This window comes from Polypterus senegalus, chromosome 8 (genome assembly GCF_016835505.1).
Source record: "Polypterus senegalus isolate Bchr_013 chromosome 8, ASM1683550v1, whole genome shotgun sequence".
NCBI lineage: Eukaryota > Metazoa > Chordata > Cladistia > Polypteriformes > Polypteridae > Polypterus > Polypterus senegalus.
This window is the reverse complement of record NC_053161.1, coordinates 47,974,892-47,992,628: the sequence shown is the minus strand read 5'-3', so window position 1 is coordinate 47,992,628 and position 17,737 is coordinate 47,974,892. Positions and strand designations below refer to the sequence as shown.

The following is a 17,737-nucleotide window of genomic DNA, read 5'->3' as shown; positions in this document are numbered from 1 at the left end:
CACACTCTTGAAATTAACAATTTGAAATCACAATTGTGGGTAGATCACAATGTATTAAAAAAATAGGTGTTACAAGAGTAGTAAAATGGAGGGTGCTTCAGACCAAAACATTATTCAAGCACGGGCATGGACCAAGGTTTTCATACGTTTTTCCATTGTGCTTTGAAGTGAAGCTTACCCTTGTGGATTTTCCATATTTTGCTGGACATGCAGGATTCAATCAATATAAACCGTGATACACCCTACCCGTCCCCCAAAAAACTATGAAAGCCAAATGCATTTAGCACGAACAAGCGTCTAACTGAATTATGTGCCCAGCCTTTTCAAGGACACAGCAGTTTGTAATTAAACTAATCTTTTAGATGAGACACAACCTGAGATGTGTAATAAAGAGTTTTATTAAATTTCACAGTCCCAAAATGTGTTTCAAAGACTTACAGGTTCAGTTTGAATCATCCACAAGACACTTGTGGATGGGGTATGCCCTGAAAAATCAGGAAGCACATTGGGATAGGCCGATCTGGCTGTAAGAACAATGGGTGAGCAGAATTTTCATAAAGATTCTGAGCGGTACACCCCAAAAACAAATAATTTTATGTAGTAGTATAGTAATGGATCTCTCAAAAGATGTCAGATACATTTGAAAGAGAATATACTAAAGACTAAACGATGACGAACATGCTGTTCATTTGATATAAATTCAATATTCAAACTTACCTGCTGCAATGCGTGCTGCTTTGGCAAAGTTGCCCGTTTCAATGCAAGCAATCAATTCATTTTTATCGTCAACAGGATTTTTTTTAACTAACGCTGGTTTTCCTTTCCCAACTTTTGGAATGGTCAAGCTTTAGAGAAAAGAGGGAAAAATTTTTTTTGGAGTGAAACAAGATATATTGTCATCCACAAACAAACTGTTAATAGTATAATATAGCACAGGGCTCAGTCAACTCATTTTGGTAGATGTACTCCTTACTACTTAGCCAACTTCTATTGCACTATTAATATACAGTACACTACAATAGACTACAACTACTATAACTATTGTTTTCTCTGTTACAATTGACTTGGACATCAGTATGCATAAACTAATAAAACTAAAAACAAATTATAAAAGTAAAACATCATTTGGAAGCTGAAAGAAAAAAATGAAAAACTTGCCTAGTACAGACAGTATACATACTGAAATTACCACTTATGGGAGTCTTAATAAGGAAAGAAACACTCAAAAAAAAAAATTTAAGATCAATTAAAAAAAAAAACAGCCATGTTGTGAAACCACCACCTTTAGAATTGGTCTACATGCATTATAACAGAATGTTCACTGCAAGATTTCCCCCAAATCTGGTTGGGCATGCGGTATCTAAATTTTACACAATCAAATTCTGATACAATTTTGATGAAAATGTACAGGGATAAACCAGTGATACATTTCAAAATGTCTATGAATAACTGAAATGAGAATAAATCTTTACCAAAACAACAAAATATATACACATGAAAAGGAATGCAGAAAATGTTTTTAAATAAGTTACACCATCTTAAAGCAAAAGGAACAAAGTCTTATTGCTTGTGTTGCATGATCAGTTAATTTAATTTTTAACATATGACTACAGAACCACAATTAATTCAGTCAGTGCTTAACCATGCCTCAACATGATGACCCAATACAAAGCTCACTGATACACTTTAAATGACTAGCATTGATCAAAACAAACTCCTAATTTTAATTCAGTTGTAGAAATATTAATGAGCAGATGGGAAGTCACAAATCAAGCCAAAACCTTGAAAACAGATTTAGTAAATGGCTGGCAAACTGGACGCTGTAACAGTATATAATTTTTAAAAATGATCTTTGTGCCTTATTAGTTTACTCATTCATAGGAAAAAATGCTGCAAATATAAACAGAAAAACATGCAAGAACATTCAATTAGGTAAAGTGGCAATACATATTTTTGCTTCATACACAAATTTGTAAGCAATTAAATTATAAAAGAGGTGGTTGTTCAAATGCACATAATTAAAGAAGAAATGCTGACCTTAAACCAGTTTTGATATTCAGCGTAAATTTGTTGTGGTGACAAATGTCAACTTTACTGTTCTACCCTTAGTGTATGTATTATAAGTATTACATATTGAAATATAATTTTCCCATCATAACAACTCTTGTGGATGTATCACTAAATTAATTCTACTCCTCTATAGCATTAGAATATTTTAAGAGCAGGTTTCTTTTAAAATTGATTAAAAATATGAACTAGCTACAAACTATCTAACTGTCAAATAACTATAACTGATCGTATTAGCAAATAAATATGCAGACAGCAGTCAGAAGAAACTGTCAAATCTAATTACAGTGCAAACAAAAACACTGGACACTGCAATTGTAAAACCCTTGGAAAATTGATTAGCAACACTACTGTACAGGTTGTGGCAGACGACCAGGGATCTTGTCCCCCAAGGGAGACTTGGAAGAGGTTCGGACCACGGGAGGGGCACTGTTTTTCTCTGGGCGCAAGAGGTTAACCTTTTTGGATTCCATCAGGGCCACAGAGAAGGGGTGCCTGCACGGTCCTAGAGGCCTGGAGGACAGCACTTCCGCCACACCAGGAAGTGCTATCGAACCAGGACCTGTGTACGCCCGAGTGCTTCCAAATGCAAGGGCAGCACTTCCGCCACACTATAGAGTGCTGCCGGAACACTATCACCGAGCACCTGTAGCACATGCGGGGTGTGATAAAAGGGGCCGCCTCACTCCCTTCGAGGAGCTGGAGTCGGGAGGAGGAAGATGGAGCTTGTGAGAGAGGAGTGGAGGTGGTTGAAGAGAGGAAGTGACTGAGTTTATTGTGGTAGTTGTGCACTGTAGTTGTGGGTTGTGTCTCAAAATAAACGTGGATGTTGTGGACATCAGGTGTCGTGTCTGTCTGTGGCCGGGCTATCTTTTACAAGGTATATTTTCTAAAAAGAGAATTATTGCTGTCCAAGACAAGCATACCATTTTAACGCCCAATATTCTATTGATAATTTAACAGCTTCTCATAATTTAAATTAACTAGCAAATTTAAGGCAAAGAGCTTAAAGTGTCTGGATAAAGTTAACAAACATAACCAGGAAAGAGTTTTACAATAGTTCTAGACAATGCTGAATGTAAAGCCTTTATAAATACTACATAATATACAGTATGTAAATGCATACTTTAAAATAATTTTAAAGCCTGCCATACCTTTCTGCTATACACTGGAGAGATTGTGTCTGTATGACAGTCCCCCTCCCCAACCCCAATGTTTATTTTATATTATAATTAAATATATAATACTATAAAAGTACACCCCATGAAAAGGCATATGTTCTTCAAAACATCTGCATTCAAGGAGATCTGATATTCATTTCACAAGACTGACAGATAAAGGTGACTACATTTTAAATTCATCAGGAAGACACTTTGTACAATAATGTATTTATCAAAAAATGTCAGAAATTCAATTTTCTGCAATTAAAAAAATGAGCGTAAATAGCTGGATTGCCCCTTTCGGCATAAATAATTTTTTGTAGGTGTTTCTTGTAATGGTCCATTAGTCTAAATTGACTCTTTGATTTAGGGTTAGCCTTAACCGTCTCATAACACTATATATTTTCTTTCGTGGATTTTCTTGAGTGTTTAGGGTCATTGCTCTTGTTTTGAAGGCTCACTTATGGGTCAATTTCATTTTTCTGAATGGCCACACTTTCTCCTTCAGTACTTTCTGGTTTAATGTGGAATTTATGTTTGATCTTACTTTACACTTAGTATAATGCTTTTTTGATCAAAGGCAATTATTAGTTTACAACAAACATTTTTGGCATTGTGAACAAACAGTTCTCTCTACCTTTATTTAGTTTCTGGGAAACTTAAGTTGTACATCTACAGTATATACTTTTTGAGAACTAATGTTTCTTCCTTCATGTTCTAATATGTAGGTAGGGACAGTTGCATTTTTTTCCGATGGAATACAGACTTGATGAGACCCTGAGGTTCTCTGAGATTTTTATGCAGCATCTTTAATCAGCTCTTCAGCTATATTTACTGAACAGCCTGGCCTGGATAGATGGCAAATGCATTGAATTTTTAAGCAAATGTAGATGGCATTTTAGACAGAAGAGTAATCGACAACAAACTGCTTTAAAAGGAGCTTTAAACATCTTTTCAGACGCACAGGCATCAACAGACTTTCTTATTAAGGTGTCAGGAAGCTCCTAAAATATTGACATAATTCAGCCACATAGTTTAACATTTGGCATGATGGAGTGATAGACTGCAACTAATAAGACATATCAACAACAGGTGCTAGGGTGCACTGAATTCTAATTTCTGACATTTGCAACGATAAAACATAAAAATACCCCTGAGATAAAAGTTTATCTAATATAAAACAACCAACTTTTTCCATAAGAGCAAAAGGCAGTTTGATTGAAACAGTACAAATGACTAAAAAAAATTAACTTTTTCAAGGTTATTTTTAAAATTACATCACCTTCATCTATCATATCTGTTAAAATTTCTATGAAATATCCTTTTGAATGAAAAAGTAAAATGTCAAGCCTGTACATTAGTTGTACTTACTTTTTCACAACACTGTATTAGATTTCTACTATGCCATGTCTAACTTTAAAAAAAAACAGAATAACCCCGTAACTTAAAAACACAACAAAAGAATAAAAATGTATTTTCCAAGTTTTGTTACCTTCTTCTCTCCCTCCTTTCCCCAGCCCTTGCTTGCCTGTGCTACAAAGATTACTTAAAGAAAAGAAAAAAAAAAAACGATTCATATTTGTTGGTTGATTAAGCTGTCACCTCTATAGCCGTGGTCAAAAGTTTTGAGAATGATACAAATATTAATTTTTACAAAATTTGCTAATTCAGTGGTTTGAAACTTATGAAATGCTTGTAATTATACTTCAGTATACCATAGAAACATCTGACAAAAAGATCTAAAAACACTGAAGCAACAGACTTTGGGGAAAATAATATTTGTGTCATTCTCAAAACTTTTGACCAAGGCTGTACTTACCACATAAATAACATCACAGATACGTGAGAAACAGCTACTGCATGCTTCATGCACATACACTGTAGCAAAAAGTGCTTGCACATAAAATGATGTAGCAAAAGCGTTGCTGTTGATAATTTGTTTTGCTGTTCATGTACTCCCAGAATATAAGGGTTCAAACATAGATTTGGCTGACATAAATTCTTCAATATCTGGTTGATGTACTGGGATAACATGCTGAAAATTTTTACAAGACAAAATCTTGCAAATTAAAACAAAGTCTAGTCAAAAAGATTTTTTTTGTTTCTACGTGTTGAACAGAGATATAGCTTTCCTTCCTTTATTCTTGATGCATTAGCTATCTTCTACATCTTTTGTCACGTTCTTCTTTGTTTCAGTGTTAAGCAAAACATCTCCTCTTCTTGATCCCTCAGTGTTTAGATATGGCATCTTTACATTTTGATGTATATAATTAAGTTTTTTTAAATAAACCCCATAAAATTACTGAACCTTTGCAGTTTTGGTAACACTCTCCCTAGACCTTTGTCTCTCAGATATCCAATTTGATTAACAGCGATGAAAAGCAAGGTTCTTTCAAGAAACATTTAACCATAAAATCTTATAAAATATGAAATGTATACATGTATAAAATTGTGTCTCAGTTGTAAGCACCTAGCAGAGGAAGTCTATTCAACTCTTCAAAGACAACTGGAATCTCCTGACATCAAACAACTCCTACTCCTTTACAGATATACAGCAACACACATTAAGTGTGCATGCGATGCAGTTGTGAAATTTGATACTGAATTATTCAAGGTAATGCAGTGATACTAAAATAAACTCTACACTGAGTAGAATGAAATTGCTTTTTAAAAATGCTGACATTTAGTGAAAACTGAATACTTCAAAATTTGAAAAGATGTTTTTAAAATTTCATGCATATGCCCAAAAATACTGAAAAAGCTTTAAATGATGTACTGTAATCTTCTGCTAATCTTATCTCTTGATAAAACCTACCAGAAATCATGAAAATGCATCTTGGTACACATCAACAACAGGCTAAGAAGGTGGCATTCACTTTACTTCTTAAAATGTATTATTATCACACAGATCACAAGTTATAGATTATTAGGATTAGTCTGGAACTTACACATTTTCATTTACATCAATAGGAGAATCTTTTTTTTATCCCAAAACAAAATACACTTTCATAAAATAGACGAAGAACAAAAAAAAAAAAAAGAGAAATTTACATAAAAAGGTAGAGTATGCAAGTTCTGCTGTAAGCCGTGTTTTACCATTTACCTTAAAGGTCTTATACAGTTTCCAGCATTCCACTTGATTTTCCGGGAACACAACTCGAGTGTTGTAATAGGGTCGACTGCAAGGGTTGTCAACCTTTCAAAAATAGAAGAGCCATTTCATTGTTTTTCTCCAAAAATGTTTCAAGACAGATTCATGTAAATTTAACTAGATTCCATATATAAAAACAAAGCAATACTTTAAAAAAAAAAAAAAATCTACAGGCAGATACAGGCTAATAATCTCCATCTACATTTATGGACTACTGTGGGGACTAAAGTACATTTTCAAACAAAAAAATTCCTTAGTTTAGTTAATTTTTTTTTTTTTATAGATTTCAAGAGCCATCACATTTACTGGAGATTTTGTTTGTTTTTGCATTTTATCCAATTTGAAATGCATGTATTTACATTTTAAGCCGATTTAATTTTCCACTATTTTACACAGATTTGTCAAAATTCAAGTGCAAACATACTATACGAACAAATAATACAAATGTTTATTGTTCTGCCTACACAACCCAACCCCACAATACTTGAAAATCTATCAGATATGCCATTTAGGGCATTATCAAAATGTAAGTTATTACAAACAAGAACCAAGATACAAAGTCACAGTATAACAACATGAAACTAAGGGCAATATCAGATACAAACTTAAACATTTTCTATTAGGATAAGGAGTTGCATGACTTCAGGTCCAGTGCATCTACATATTCTATTCATAAACTATTACCCAATTTTTTTGATTTTTTAACTGTATTGCAACATGTAAACCTAGAGATTAAAATACTGCTGTAAATAAAATCATGTTTGAGGTTTAAATGACTGCAACATCACTGAAAATAATACTTTATATAAATACATTATTCACCCTAAAATAAAATCTAAAATAATTCCACTGAATTTTCACCGCCAGTTTCGGTTAAATCTGCACGTTCTTCACCACAATGGAATGGCTCTTCTACTATATATGTGTATATTTTTGTGAAAATGTAACCAAGGCCAAATTATTATTTATATTATATATGTTACAGACAGGCAGAGAACAGGATATCTGTCAAACAGTTCAAAAAATTTGTTTTGGGGAAACAAACAGCAGAAATGTTTCCAAAACAATAGGTTATTTTAAAGTGAAACTGCTTTTTCTATAAACTGGTAGAAAGTGAAAAATAAGGACCACGGTGAACATTCCCTAATACAAATTTGCATGTCAGAGGCTTTGTCTTTTTACATATGCACACTACATTATTAGCAATTGTTATGATTTGCTACTTTAGCAAAACGATTCTTTTGGAACAAAAAAAAAAAAAAAAACAACATGAGGAAGAAAAAAGCCATTAAAATCTGGCTAAAGCAGTCTAGTGCAAATATGTAATTTTGAATTGACCCAATCTAATGTTTTCTGAAACATAAGTTATAGTATCAACAAAAAGTAAGACTATACCTTGTGTTGCATAAAAGGCTACTACTAGAAGAAATACTGGACTCTGAAGCACATCTGCGACGGGGTTCAAGTTTTCGCGTTTGAGCAAGATCTTTGAGATCCTCATTTCCAAAGCCATTGGTAAGCCCTAAAAATAGAGAGTTGTTGATTTATATAAAACACTTAAAAAGCTGCAGCAGATAAAACTAATTATGTTTAGAGGTCTGGTGTTAAAATACATGACATTAAATAACTTATTGAAAACCTATTAAAAACTTGTAACAACTTGAAAATCATTACTGTCACACACCTACAATACACATTTTCTTTTTAACTTAGATACACTTTATTAGTTATGCCATTTACCCATAGATCAACCAAAGTTTTGGTTGTGGGGTGACTGCATTGCAAAGTACCCCTCCAAAGTTGTATATTAGCTTTTGGAGGAATTCTATTGCAATACACTTAATTAACTTTTAATGTTTTTGGAACAATTGAAGGAAAGTAACTGTCTCATGGTATAGATCATTATCCTTCAAAAGATGAATACATTACTGTCAATACAAAATATATCTCACCATCATCACTGCGGCATATACTTCTATAACTTTCAGTTGTTGCTCTGCTTGTGTACAGAGAGCCAATATGTGCCTTGAAAACACACACTCACAAACACTAACTCCCCTACACTGCCACTAACATTCTACAATAATTATATATCTCACAGGACTGGCCAATGGACTCATGGGTTTTAGTAATATTCAAATTAAATTGGCAGTAGAAATCAGCAGAACATAAAGGGGAACCTGTTAATGGTCAATGCAACACCACCTACTTGATTTTCTCTGAGAAGATGCCAATATACTGTAAGCTGCACATTCAGACGGACTATATCCCATGTTGTCAGCAGCTGACGGCTCATCAACCTTTTGTTTCCAACTATGTAACCACAATATGGGACGTATTTTTGGGTGATCACCATTTTTACTAAACCAAATATTGTGCTTTACCCATTCTCACCACAGAATTTTACAAAAAAACAAAACACTAAAAACAAACTACCCTCACTTAGTATAATATTCCTAATAATCTTCTAATACTGGGTAGTGTTTCCTTTTTACTCTCAATACAGCTTTAATTCTTCATGGCATAGATTCCTCAAGATGGGACTAAGTTCTACATATGTGAGTCTCTAGTAAGTAACAAGCCCGACCTGCAAGTATCAAGTCAAGTCTTAACTTACAATTGAGCTGCCCTTCTCGAGGAACAGCTCCATAAGCCTAATGACAGCATTCTCAGAAAGTCTTTCTTTCATGTGACAACTGTGGTCCTTCCCTAAATAAGGAGGTGCATTGAATGTGAACGTTTTGAATGTCTTGGCTTATGGAGCCATTCCTAGAAAAGGGCAGAACCACAACAACAGACAACTTCTTCACAATGCTGTTGCTGGCTGATAGGCTGCTGCAATGATCACAAAATACTTTTAATGCTGCCCACAATCAGACACTGTATTATATCTTTCTTAGTTTTGTGACACATTTGTAATGCATCTATCAAGCTTATGTCATGTTAGGGTAATTAAAACAGCACTGATAAATAATTTGTCTTTTAGCACTAACAGAAACAAGTATCATAAATTTACACAGACTGTTGAACTGGCAATGCTGATGGTGCATATGCCCAAGTAGAAAAAGTCTGTCTGCATCCTTAGCACCATGAACCAAAACGTGAAGATTTTGGATGATTGGAGGGGTGGGGGAGGATACTGTCACTGACTAAAACCACATGAAGTTATGCGAATATATATAATGTAGGATCAGTACCACAATGTCGTCTGATATGTATTATAAAGATCTTAAAATAATTTATTCAAAGGGTTGCATATATTTATGGGTGTCTCCCTCTCTCTCTCTCTGCTTGACCTGGTGTCTTGCAGAGGAATTTGTCGTCTCTTCCTAGATGAAGCATGTTCTGGAATATAAAATAAACACTTCCACAAAAGGTATAACACAAAGCTCACAAAGCAAGTGAGATTTTATTCAAGAATAAAACTGAATAAAAAAATCATTCAAATGACATTGCTGTGCAGGGGTTCAGACTGTGAAGACAACAATATAAAGTTCATGCTAAACGGCAAATAATGTCTGCACTGTTGTAATTACTTTAAAATCACACAAGCGCGATCATCACAAAAGTAAAAACTCACATTTAAGTGCTTATATTTGATATAATAAACACATACATAGGGCGGCGGAGTGGTAGCGCTGCTGCCTCGCAGTAAGGAGACCTGGGTTCGCTTCCTGGATCCCCCCCGTGAGAAGTTTGCATATTCTCCCAGTGTTTCCTCCGGGTGCTCCGGTTTCCTCCAAAGACATGCAGGTTAGGTGCATTGGCGACCTAAAATTATCCCTAGTGTGTGCTTGGTGTGTGGGTGTGCCCTGCGGTGGGCTGGCGCCCTGCTCAGGATTTGTTCCTGCCTTGTGCCAGGTGTTGGCAGGGATTGGCACCAGCAGACCCCGGTGACCCTGTGTTAGGATATAGCAGGCTGGACACTGACTGACTGACTAAACACATACAATTGCTTTGTGTCTACAAGACCCAAGACTTCTTATTTCATTGTACACTTACACAGATCATTGTAAATATGGAACACACATGAAATGTATGTACAGTATGTCAAAAAATGATATATCATTACCAATATATTCATTACAACTCTTTGCTATATAAAATCTTCAACACAGGCTAGAACTGTAAGTTAGAATTGTAACTAGTGATGAAAAGTAGAGAAGGTCACTGTGTGAGGAAGCACTGTACATTATGCTGGCTGAATGGGGGATGGGTGAGTGCAGGTTGAGCACTGCTGACACATTGCAAAACAAAGGCAGTTTTTGGTGGACAACTGGTGAGGTGATAAGGACATAAGGGTTTCCTTGCATATGTCTGGAAAAGTAGGGTAATCAGGGAGAGCAAAATCTTTTGCAGGCTTTAGGGAAACTAGTGTTAATTAAATATTTCAATAACCCCTCATCACTAAGAATGCATTGCACTTGCAGAAAATTAAATTTTATTACTTATTTGTGATCAATGGAGCCACATTATAATCCCTCCATGACTGAACACCTACTCAACAAAGAAGTGGATGAAGGCACTGCCAGAGTTCTAACCACCACTTTGAACAATGACTGTTATGACCATCACATATATCCAAATTGTGGTTTCAGCTAAACTAGGGAGCACTGCAACTATCACCTTTTTTTTCTTATTTGCTTTTTATGGTACAATGAAAAATGCATTGATTCACTACTACACTCACCTGGGTCATATTTCTTATTTACACATTACCATCTTTAGTAAACAAAAGTAGAAAGAAACACTGATGGTAGTTATAAAAGACAATGGATGTTTAAATAAAACAACACACCTAACATAGCCAAAAATGACATGTCCACTTTAGGTTTTACTCTATACCTTTGCTAATATTTAGTTTGTGAAATGTTTGTTTTTAGTAGACAATGTTTTCATATCTCCTATGAAACCAATAAAAGCTGCCACAATACAATGAAATAAGGGTCACAAGGTCAAGCTCACACTGGTATGCAGCTACTGAATTTAAGAGTTAAAGTAACCTTAATTATGATATTTATTTATGTCAAGCATCTAAACATCTTAGACATCTAAATATTAATCTAATTAATTCAAGTAAGGTAGCATAAAAGTCTCATTCCTTCTAAAAAAAAAAAAAAAAAAAAAAAACCTTGGCTGTGACACCAGCAGCCTTGCACAGCACTTGTGAAATTACATTTATGGGGTATCCTTTACTGTGGTTTGTTGACAGAACAGATCCTCAACCGGAATGGCAGTTCAAGGAAATAGGAAAAGAAGTAGACTGTGTCGCATTCACAGCCATTTTGAGCAGTGGGTGACTCGAATTGGGCGGAAGTATGTGGAACAGGGTTAGGGATGGCAGTACAAAATGGGGTCATGCGAGTTGTTGTTTAGTCGAGGAGAGAGGTGGAGGGTTCCATGACTGAGGTGGTACATTAGTTGGAACACTGAGACATCCACCACAGCATTTGGGGACAACTCTCTACATAGCATACCTTTCTTTATGAATCTTGAAATGACAAAGTTTGAAGAGGTTGTCATGTCAGTGATGTTTGACATTCATATCTTGCTGACGGCCATTCCATTCTTTGCAGTGTAGTCTGCAGTTAATTGACAATATTAAAAAAAAAAAGATAATCCTAGGTGCGGTCACCTCCCAAAATGCTGTGCTTAGGAGTATATTAATGGAATGTAAATTAAAATACAATTTGAAAAATAATAATTGTGGCGTTATAATGTGAAACTTTGTAAGTCATTTTAACTTAAGTCCGAGTGAAGTCACAAGTCATTAATAAGGAAATCTAAGTCAAGTTGAGTAATTTTAAAAATACTGTCAAGCAAGTCACAAAAATTAAGTCAGAAGTCCAACTTGAGTCAATTCATGTGACTCTAGTTACCTGCATCTATCACAATATGTTGGAAACATTCCATTCCATAAGGGATTGCACATGGTCCGCAGCAATACTCAAATATGCTATGGCATCCAAGAGATGATTCACTGGTATTAATGGGGCAAAGTGTGCCAAGAAAACATTTACCACACCATTCATCCACTAACAGCCAGGACTGATGACACAAGGCAGGTTGGGTGGGCGAATTCATGATGTTGGCATCCAACTTCTGATCTTACCATCTTTGTGTCCTATGTTCCTGAGTAAAAAATAGAGACGCATCTTACAAGGCAACCCATTTTCAGTCTTCAACTGACCAGTTTTGGTGAGCCTGTGCTTAGTGTAGCCTCAATTTTCTGTTCTTAGCTGGCGCCTCTACTTAGACGCTTGACGTATTGTGCATTCTGAGATGCTGTTCTGTTCTACTACCACAGTAGTACAAAGTGGTTATCTGAGTTACCATAGACTGTTAGCTAAAATCATTCAGGCCATTCTTATCTAATCTCTGTCATCAACAAGGTGTTTCTTTCCACAGAACTGCCTCTAATGGGATGCTTTTTATTTTTCATACCATTCTGAGCAAACTCTATAGATGTCTGTTAGTGAAAATACCAGGAGACCAGAAGTTACTGAAACCACCAAACCAGCCCATCTGGCATCAACAGTAATGCTACACTCAAAAATCACACAGAACACATTTGTTCACCACCCAAGTGTGGGATGTGTGCATTAAGTGGAGCTTTATACCTACATCTACATGATTTTATGTAGTACCATGCTATCAATTGCACCAATAAGCAAGTGTACAGGTATTGCTAATAATTTGCTCAGTGAGTGTATTTACATTAAATAGCATCATCTGTATATAAAATCCAGTTAACACATTGAGCAGTCTTGCCTTGGAAGGACAGGCATATTAAGACAATGACATTCAGCATTAAGAACTTTTTTAAAATATTAATTTACACAAACATATTTCCTTTCCTTCTGCAAGTATTCTCACATGCAAAAAATGAGCAGGATTTTATTATTACTTCTACTAAATACAGACCATACAAAGCTAAACAGAGCCATAATCCTGAAAGCAATTCCAATTAAGACAACTTTTAACCCAGGATTGACCTAGGACCTTCTCACAATGACGTAGAACATGAGATTCTTGCAAGACATGCCCTACTTACAACCAATATAAAATAAGGCCATGGGCAGCAAAACACTCAGTCATGCGAGTGTAAGGATTTCAGCACACACAGATTCAGGGCTCTCTGCACATATAAAGCATACAAGGACAATATGTTATAAATGACTAAGTGAAGAAGAAAGCAGCGTGGAGAAAAGAGACTCAAAAGCGTTGGATAGAAAAAAAGAGCAAAAAAGAAAATGAATAATCTAGGTGCAAATTCAGAAAATAAGGAAAGTACTTATCAGCCTGGAACAAGTGGAATTGAAAAAAAAGCACGTCCAATCGGGCTCAGAATTAAAAGACAGAGAGTAAAAGACAAAGTAGAACTTTATAAAGACGCTTACAGATGTTGGAGCTATACACATGCAGAGCAGATTAGAGATTATGAAAGCAGTGGAATTCGAAAGGCTCAAAAAAAAGTTGAGATACACATGTGGAGAAAGTTAAAGAATATGAAAGTAGGAAAATTAGAAAATATATAAAAAAAAAAAGTAAAGATCACAGTAGTGCAAAAAAACGGAAATTATTACTCGAAAAAGGGAAAATAATCACCATGGACCAGGTGTCATTGAAAAAAAAAAAAGCAGGACAAAGCAAGGTCAGAAATAAAACAGTAGAAAACAAAGTAAAACGTCATAAAGAGGTTAAAATACAAGGGGGCCAAACACATGCAGAGCAGGTTAGAGATAATGAACACTGGAATTCAAAAAACAAAGAAAAAACACAAAAAAAACCAGGCGTGAAACACATGCAGAGCAAGATACAGAATATGAAAGCAGAAAAAAATGAGTGTGTCAAAAAAAAGAAAGAAGAGAAATTATTACTCGGAGAAATAACGAAAAGGCGAATAGAGATCGAATATATGTACATAGGTGATATGTCAGAAAGTATGTAAGTATTTTAGGGCTTTGAAGTTTAAGTCAGAGAATTTCAAAAACATGGTTTACCTCATATGTATTTAATGGTTACTTTGGGGAAAAAAATTTGGAATGTTTTGTCTGTACTAAAATTGCAAACAGAGAAACCTATCCTGAATTATGGTACAAAGTCATTAAACACATGTCTCACTGACCTCATTTAAAAGATTCAGTATATCGGGACTCCAAAGATTCCAAATATTGTTTTTACAGAAGTTCTGAAATAAAATTGAAACTAATGAAATAGCAACAATTCTAAGAAAAATAAATCTTAAGTGTATCCGGAAAACCAAACACTGGGGTTGGCGAGCAGGGGGCTAAGCCCCCTAGTATATAAAACAGAAATGTTTATCTGTCTGTATGTTCCATATACAATCCAACACCTAGTGTCCGATCTGGACTAAATTTGTCAAAGTTGACCTCTAGGACCATATGGACAAGGTAGACTACTGTAGAACTCAAAATTCTGACCCTGGGTATCCCAGTGGGTTTTTTCTTCTTCTTGCATGCTAGTTTGCACACCCATGCAACCTGCTGGCTCAGAGCATGTGAAACATCCTAACAGACTGAAAGTAGATCAGCACACAAAATGACCAGAGCATATCATTACTTACACAGCAATGCTACTTCTATCTACTGTACAAATAAAAAGGAGTATTGTGCACTTTTGCAGGTGGTTTTCAGAGAGGCTTGATTGAGAGTGGAAGTGCAGCTCAACACAAAGTGGTTGTTGAATTCCTGCTTTGTCAGCCTTCCTTCATAATTTAAGCACTATGAACCGTCCAGCTTGAACTAAGCACATGAGTCAGACATGACAGCAACCATGGTTATAGCTCAGCGAGGACTTACTACAATTTAGGAATCCAATTACACCGGAATAGAACAAATTTATCAAAATACAGCATCCTGCTTCTATCTACTGCAATATAGAAATGAGTATCTTGCACTTTTGCAGAGGAGAGTTGGGCGAGGCTTGCTTGAGAGTGGAAAACAAAGGAGAATCAAAGGGTGGTTGCTTAATTCCTGCTTTGGTGAGTTTTCTTCATAGTTTGAACACTACAACTGTTCTCCTTGAACCAACAGTACAAGTCAGACATGGTAGCATTCATGGTCACAACCCAGCAAGGAGTTACTGCAATTCTGGAAACCAATCAAACCCAAAAAGTATAAATTCCCAATTCACTAGAGCAGACACATTGATAGGGAGGCAAAGGTGGGACAGCTAGTAATAACAGCAGGGTCACTATTTAAAAACACATAAACCTTTCCTTCCTTTCCATTAACTCATTCTACCAGTCAGGTTCTTTGGCTCGTATTTACATAATTAAAACAAAAACAGAGCCAAATTAACTTTCCCAATATCTCCAGGTCACTACACTGGCAATCTCATACTCAAGAGTGACTGAATATTTTTTCCACCAATGACCAATAGTCTTTCATTTTGCATTAGTAGTAAGCCAATTTTTAATGCAGAACAATTTCTTCAAATTCTCTGCACATCTGTTGATGCTGCATCTCCTAATTTTTTGTTCACTGCATATTAGAGCCACACATAATGCAACTGAAGATTCTGTTTCAGATGAAAAAATGCTTCACTTTCATAATGCAGGCAAGGGAAGCGATGAAGTCTGAAACACAACAATTCAAATCATTGCAAGCTATCTCTTGTCTGGGAGACCTACATGGTTTCCTTTTTAATTACAATAAAAATGATGAGCAACAACACACTGAAAATGTATTAAATTGGAAAAATAAAGCAGAGATATGTATTGTATTATCTATATGTCATCATAGCTCTACTTATTAGGGCTGCAACAAATAATCTAAGTTATGGCTAATAATCACTGATGAAGTTGTCAACCATATTTATTACCACTTAGTTGCCTTGTTATGTATCATGTACAGTACATCACTTCATTGACCAAAAGAAACATTTATTATGTTTTGAAATATAATGGAGACAATGTAAATAGTTTTGAGTTTGAAGGCCAAAGAAATAAAAATGTCTGGAGTAGAGACATTTCAAGTTCACACTGTGAGGATCTGGGTCAGCTCCAAACTACATGGTTGCTTCTGAGAGCCTCTTTGACCTGGAACTGGCAATAGTCGTAAACCGAGATGAGCCGGGCATACGAGTATATACATTCAGTAACGAGTTGGTACAGAAGTGCAAAGTGCTTTTAATACATCCAAACAAAAACAGTGCTCAAAAGTGCAATGTAAAAGATCTTCAATAAATAATCCATAAAAGCAAAGTGAAATGTGGATGTTAAAATGTCCAAATAAATAATTCCATTAAAATATGGTTGTTTTCACTACTTAACAATATCACACAACCCCCGGATTATTTACCTTCCCACCTTTGCTCAAATGAATTTTGCAATTCCCTTAAGTCCTTTTTTAATGAAAAAATCCAGAAGATTCATCAGTCTCTCGGTATGGATTCCTCCAGTACTTCATTTGAATTTCACCCACCAACTCACTCATTTTTCTCTTTTCAGCTTCCTACTTTCTCAGAAATCTCAGATCTTGTCTGTAAGTCTAAGCCATACACCTGTTAACTGGACCTCCTCCCTACAGTTCTGGTCAAAGTCTATCTCCCTACTCTGGTCACTCTTACTGTATCTCTGCTATAATCCACTCTACTCTCACTACTGGTACTGTTCCTTCATCTTTTAAAACTGCTGCAATAACCCCAATACTGAAATAACCTGGTGCCGATCCAACTAATTTCAGTCATTTACGTCCTATTTCTAATCAACCCTTCATTTGCAAAATTCTTGAAAAAATAGTGGGCATTCAACTTCACTCTCAAGTATCTAAAAATAATCTGTACAAACAGTTCCAGTCTGGTTTTTGTCCCCTCCACAGAAAAGAAATGGCACTTATAAAAATTACTAATGATCTCCTTATGGCAGCTGATTCTGGTTTAATTACTATTCTCATCCTCCTTGATCTGGAGTGCAGCCTTTGACACTATTTATCACACAACTCTTCTCATTAGATTATCTTCAATTGGCATTACCCACACTCCACTACATTGGTACAGATCCTACCTCTCAGGCCGCACTCGGTTTTTTCTAGGGAAGTCCGCATATATAGCATGTAAAAATTGATAAAGAAATAACAGAGTTATAGTTGAAAACTAAAGACTTCATTGACGTCTGTCAGACAATAGCTTTGAACAGCAACTTGAAATTGCAATGCATCAGTCTGTTGTATCCGCATTATCTGTGCCAAGAAACTTGCCATCACAGAATGATGACAAGAAACTGGATGCATCAGTAACAGCTGAAATGGCGGTGTTTCACAGCAACGGCAAGCAAGGGCGTTGTTTAGAAAAAGCGTATCTGTATATGATGACTGTGCTGCCTACTTCAGTGGAG

At 35.6% G+C, this 17,737-nt stretch overlaps 1 protein-coding gene across 2 annotated transcripts in view; it reads right to left on the bottom strand.

Moving 5' to 3' along the window:
* Positions 1-17,737, bottom strand: part of brd1a (bromodomain containing 1a) — a 128,080-nt gene that overhangs the window by 28,768 nt on the left and 81,575 nt on the right. For both annotated transcript variants that reach the window (XM_039761072.1, XM_039761071.1), the window contains 3 exons: positions 7,774-7,900; positions 6,331-6,423; positions 718-845 (listed from right to left, as the gene is read on the bottom strand). In XM_039761072.1, coding sequence (XP_039617006.1) covers positions 718-845; positions 6,331-6,423; positions 7,774-7,900 — 348 coding nt within the window. The remainder of the gene's footprint in view (positions 1-717; positions 846-6,330; positions 6,424-7,773; positions 7,901-17,737) is intronic.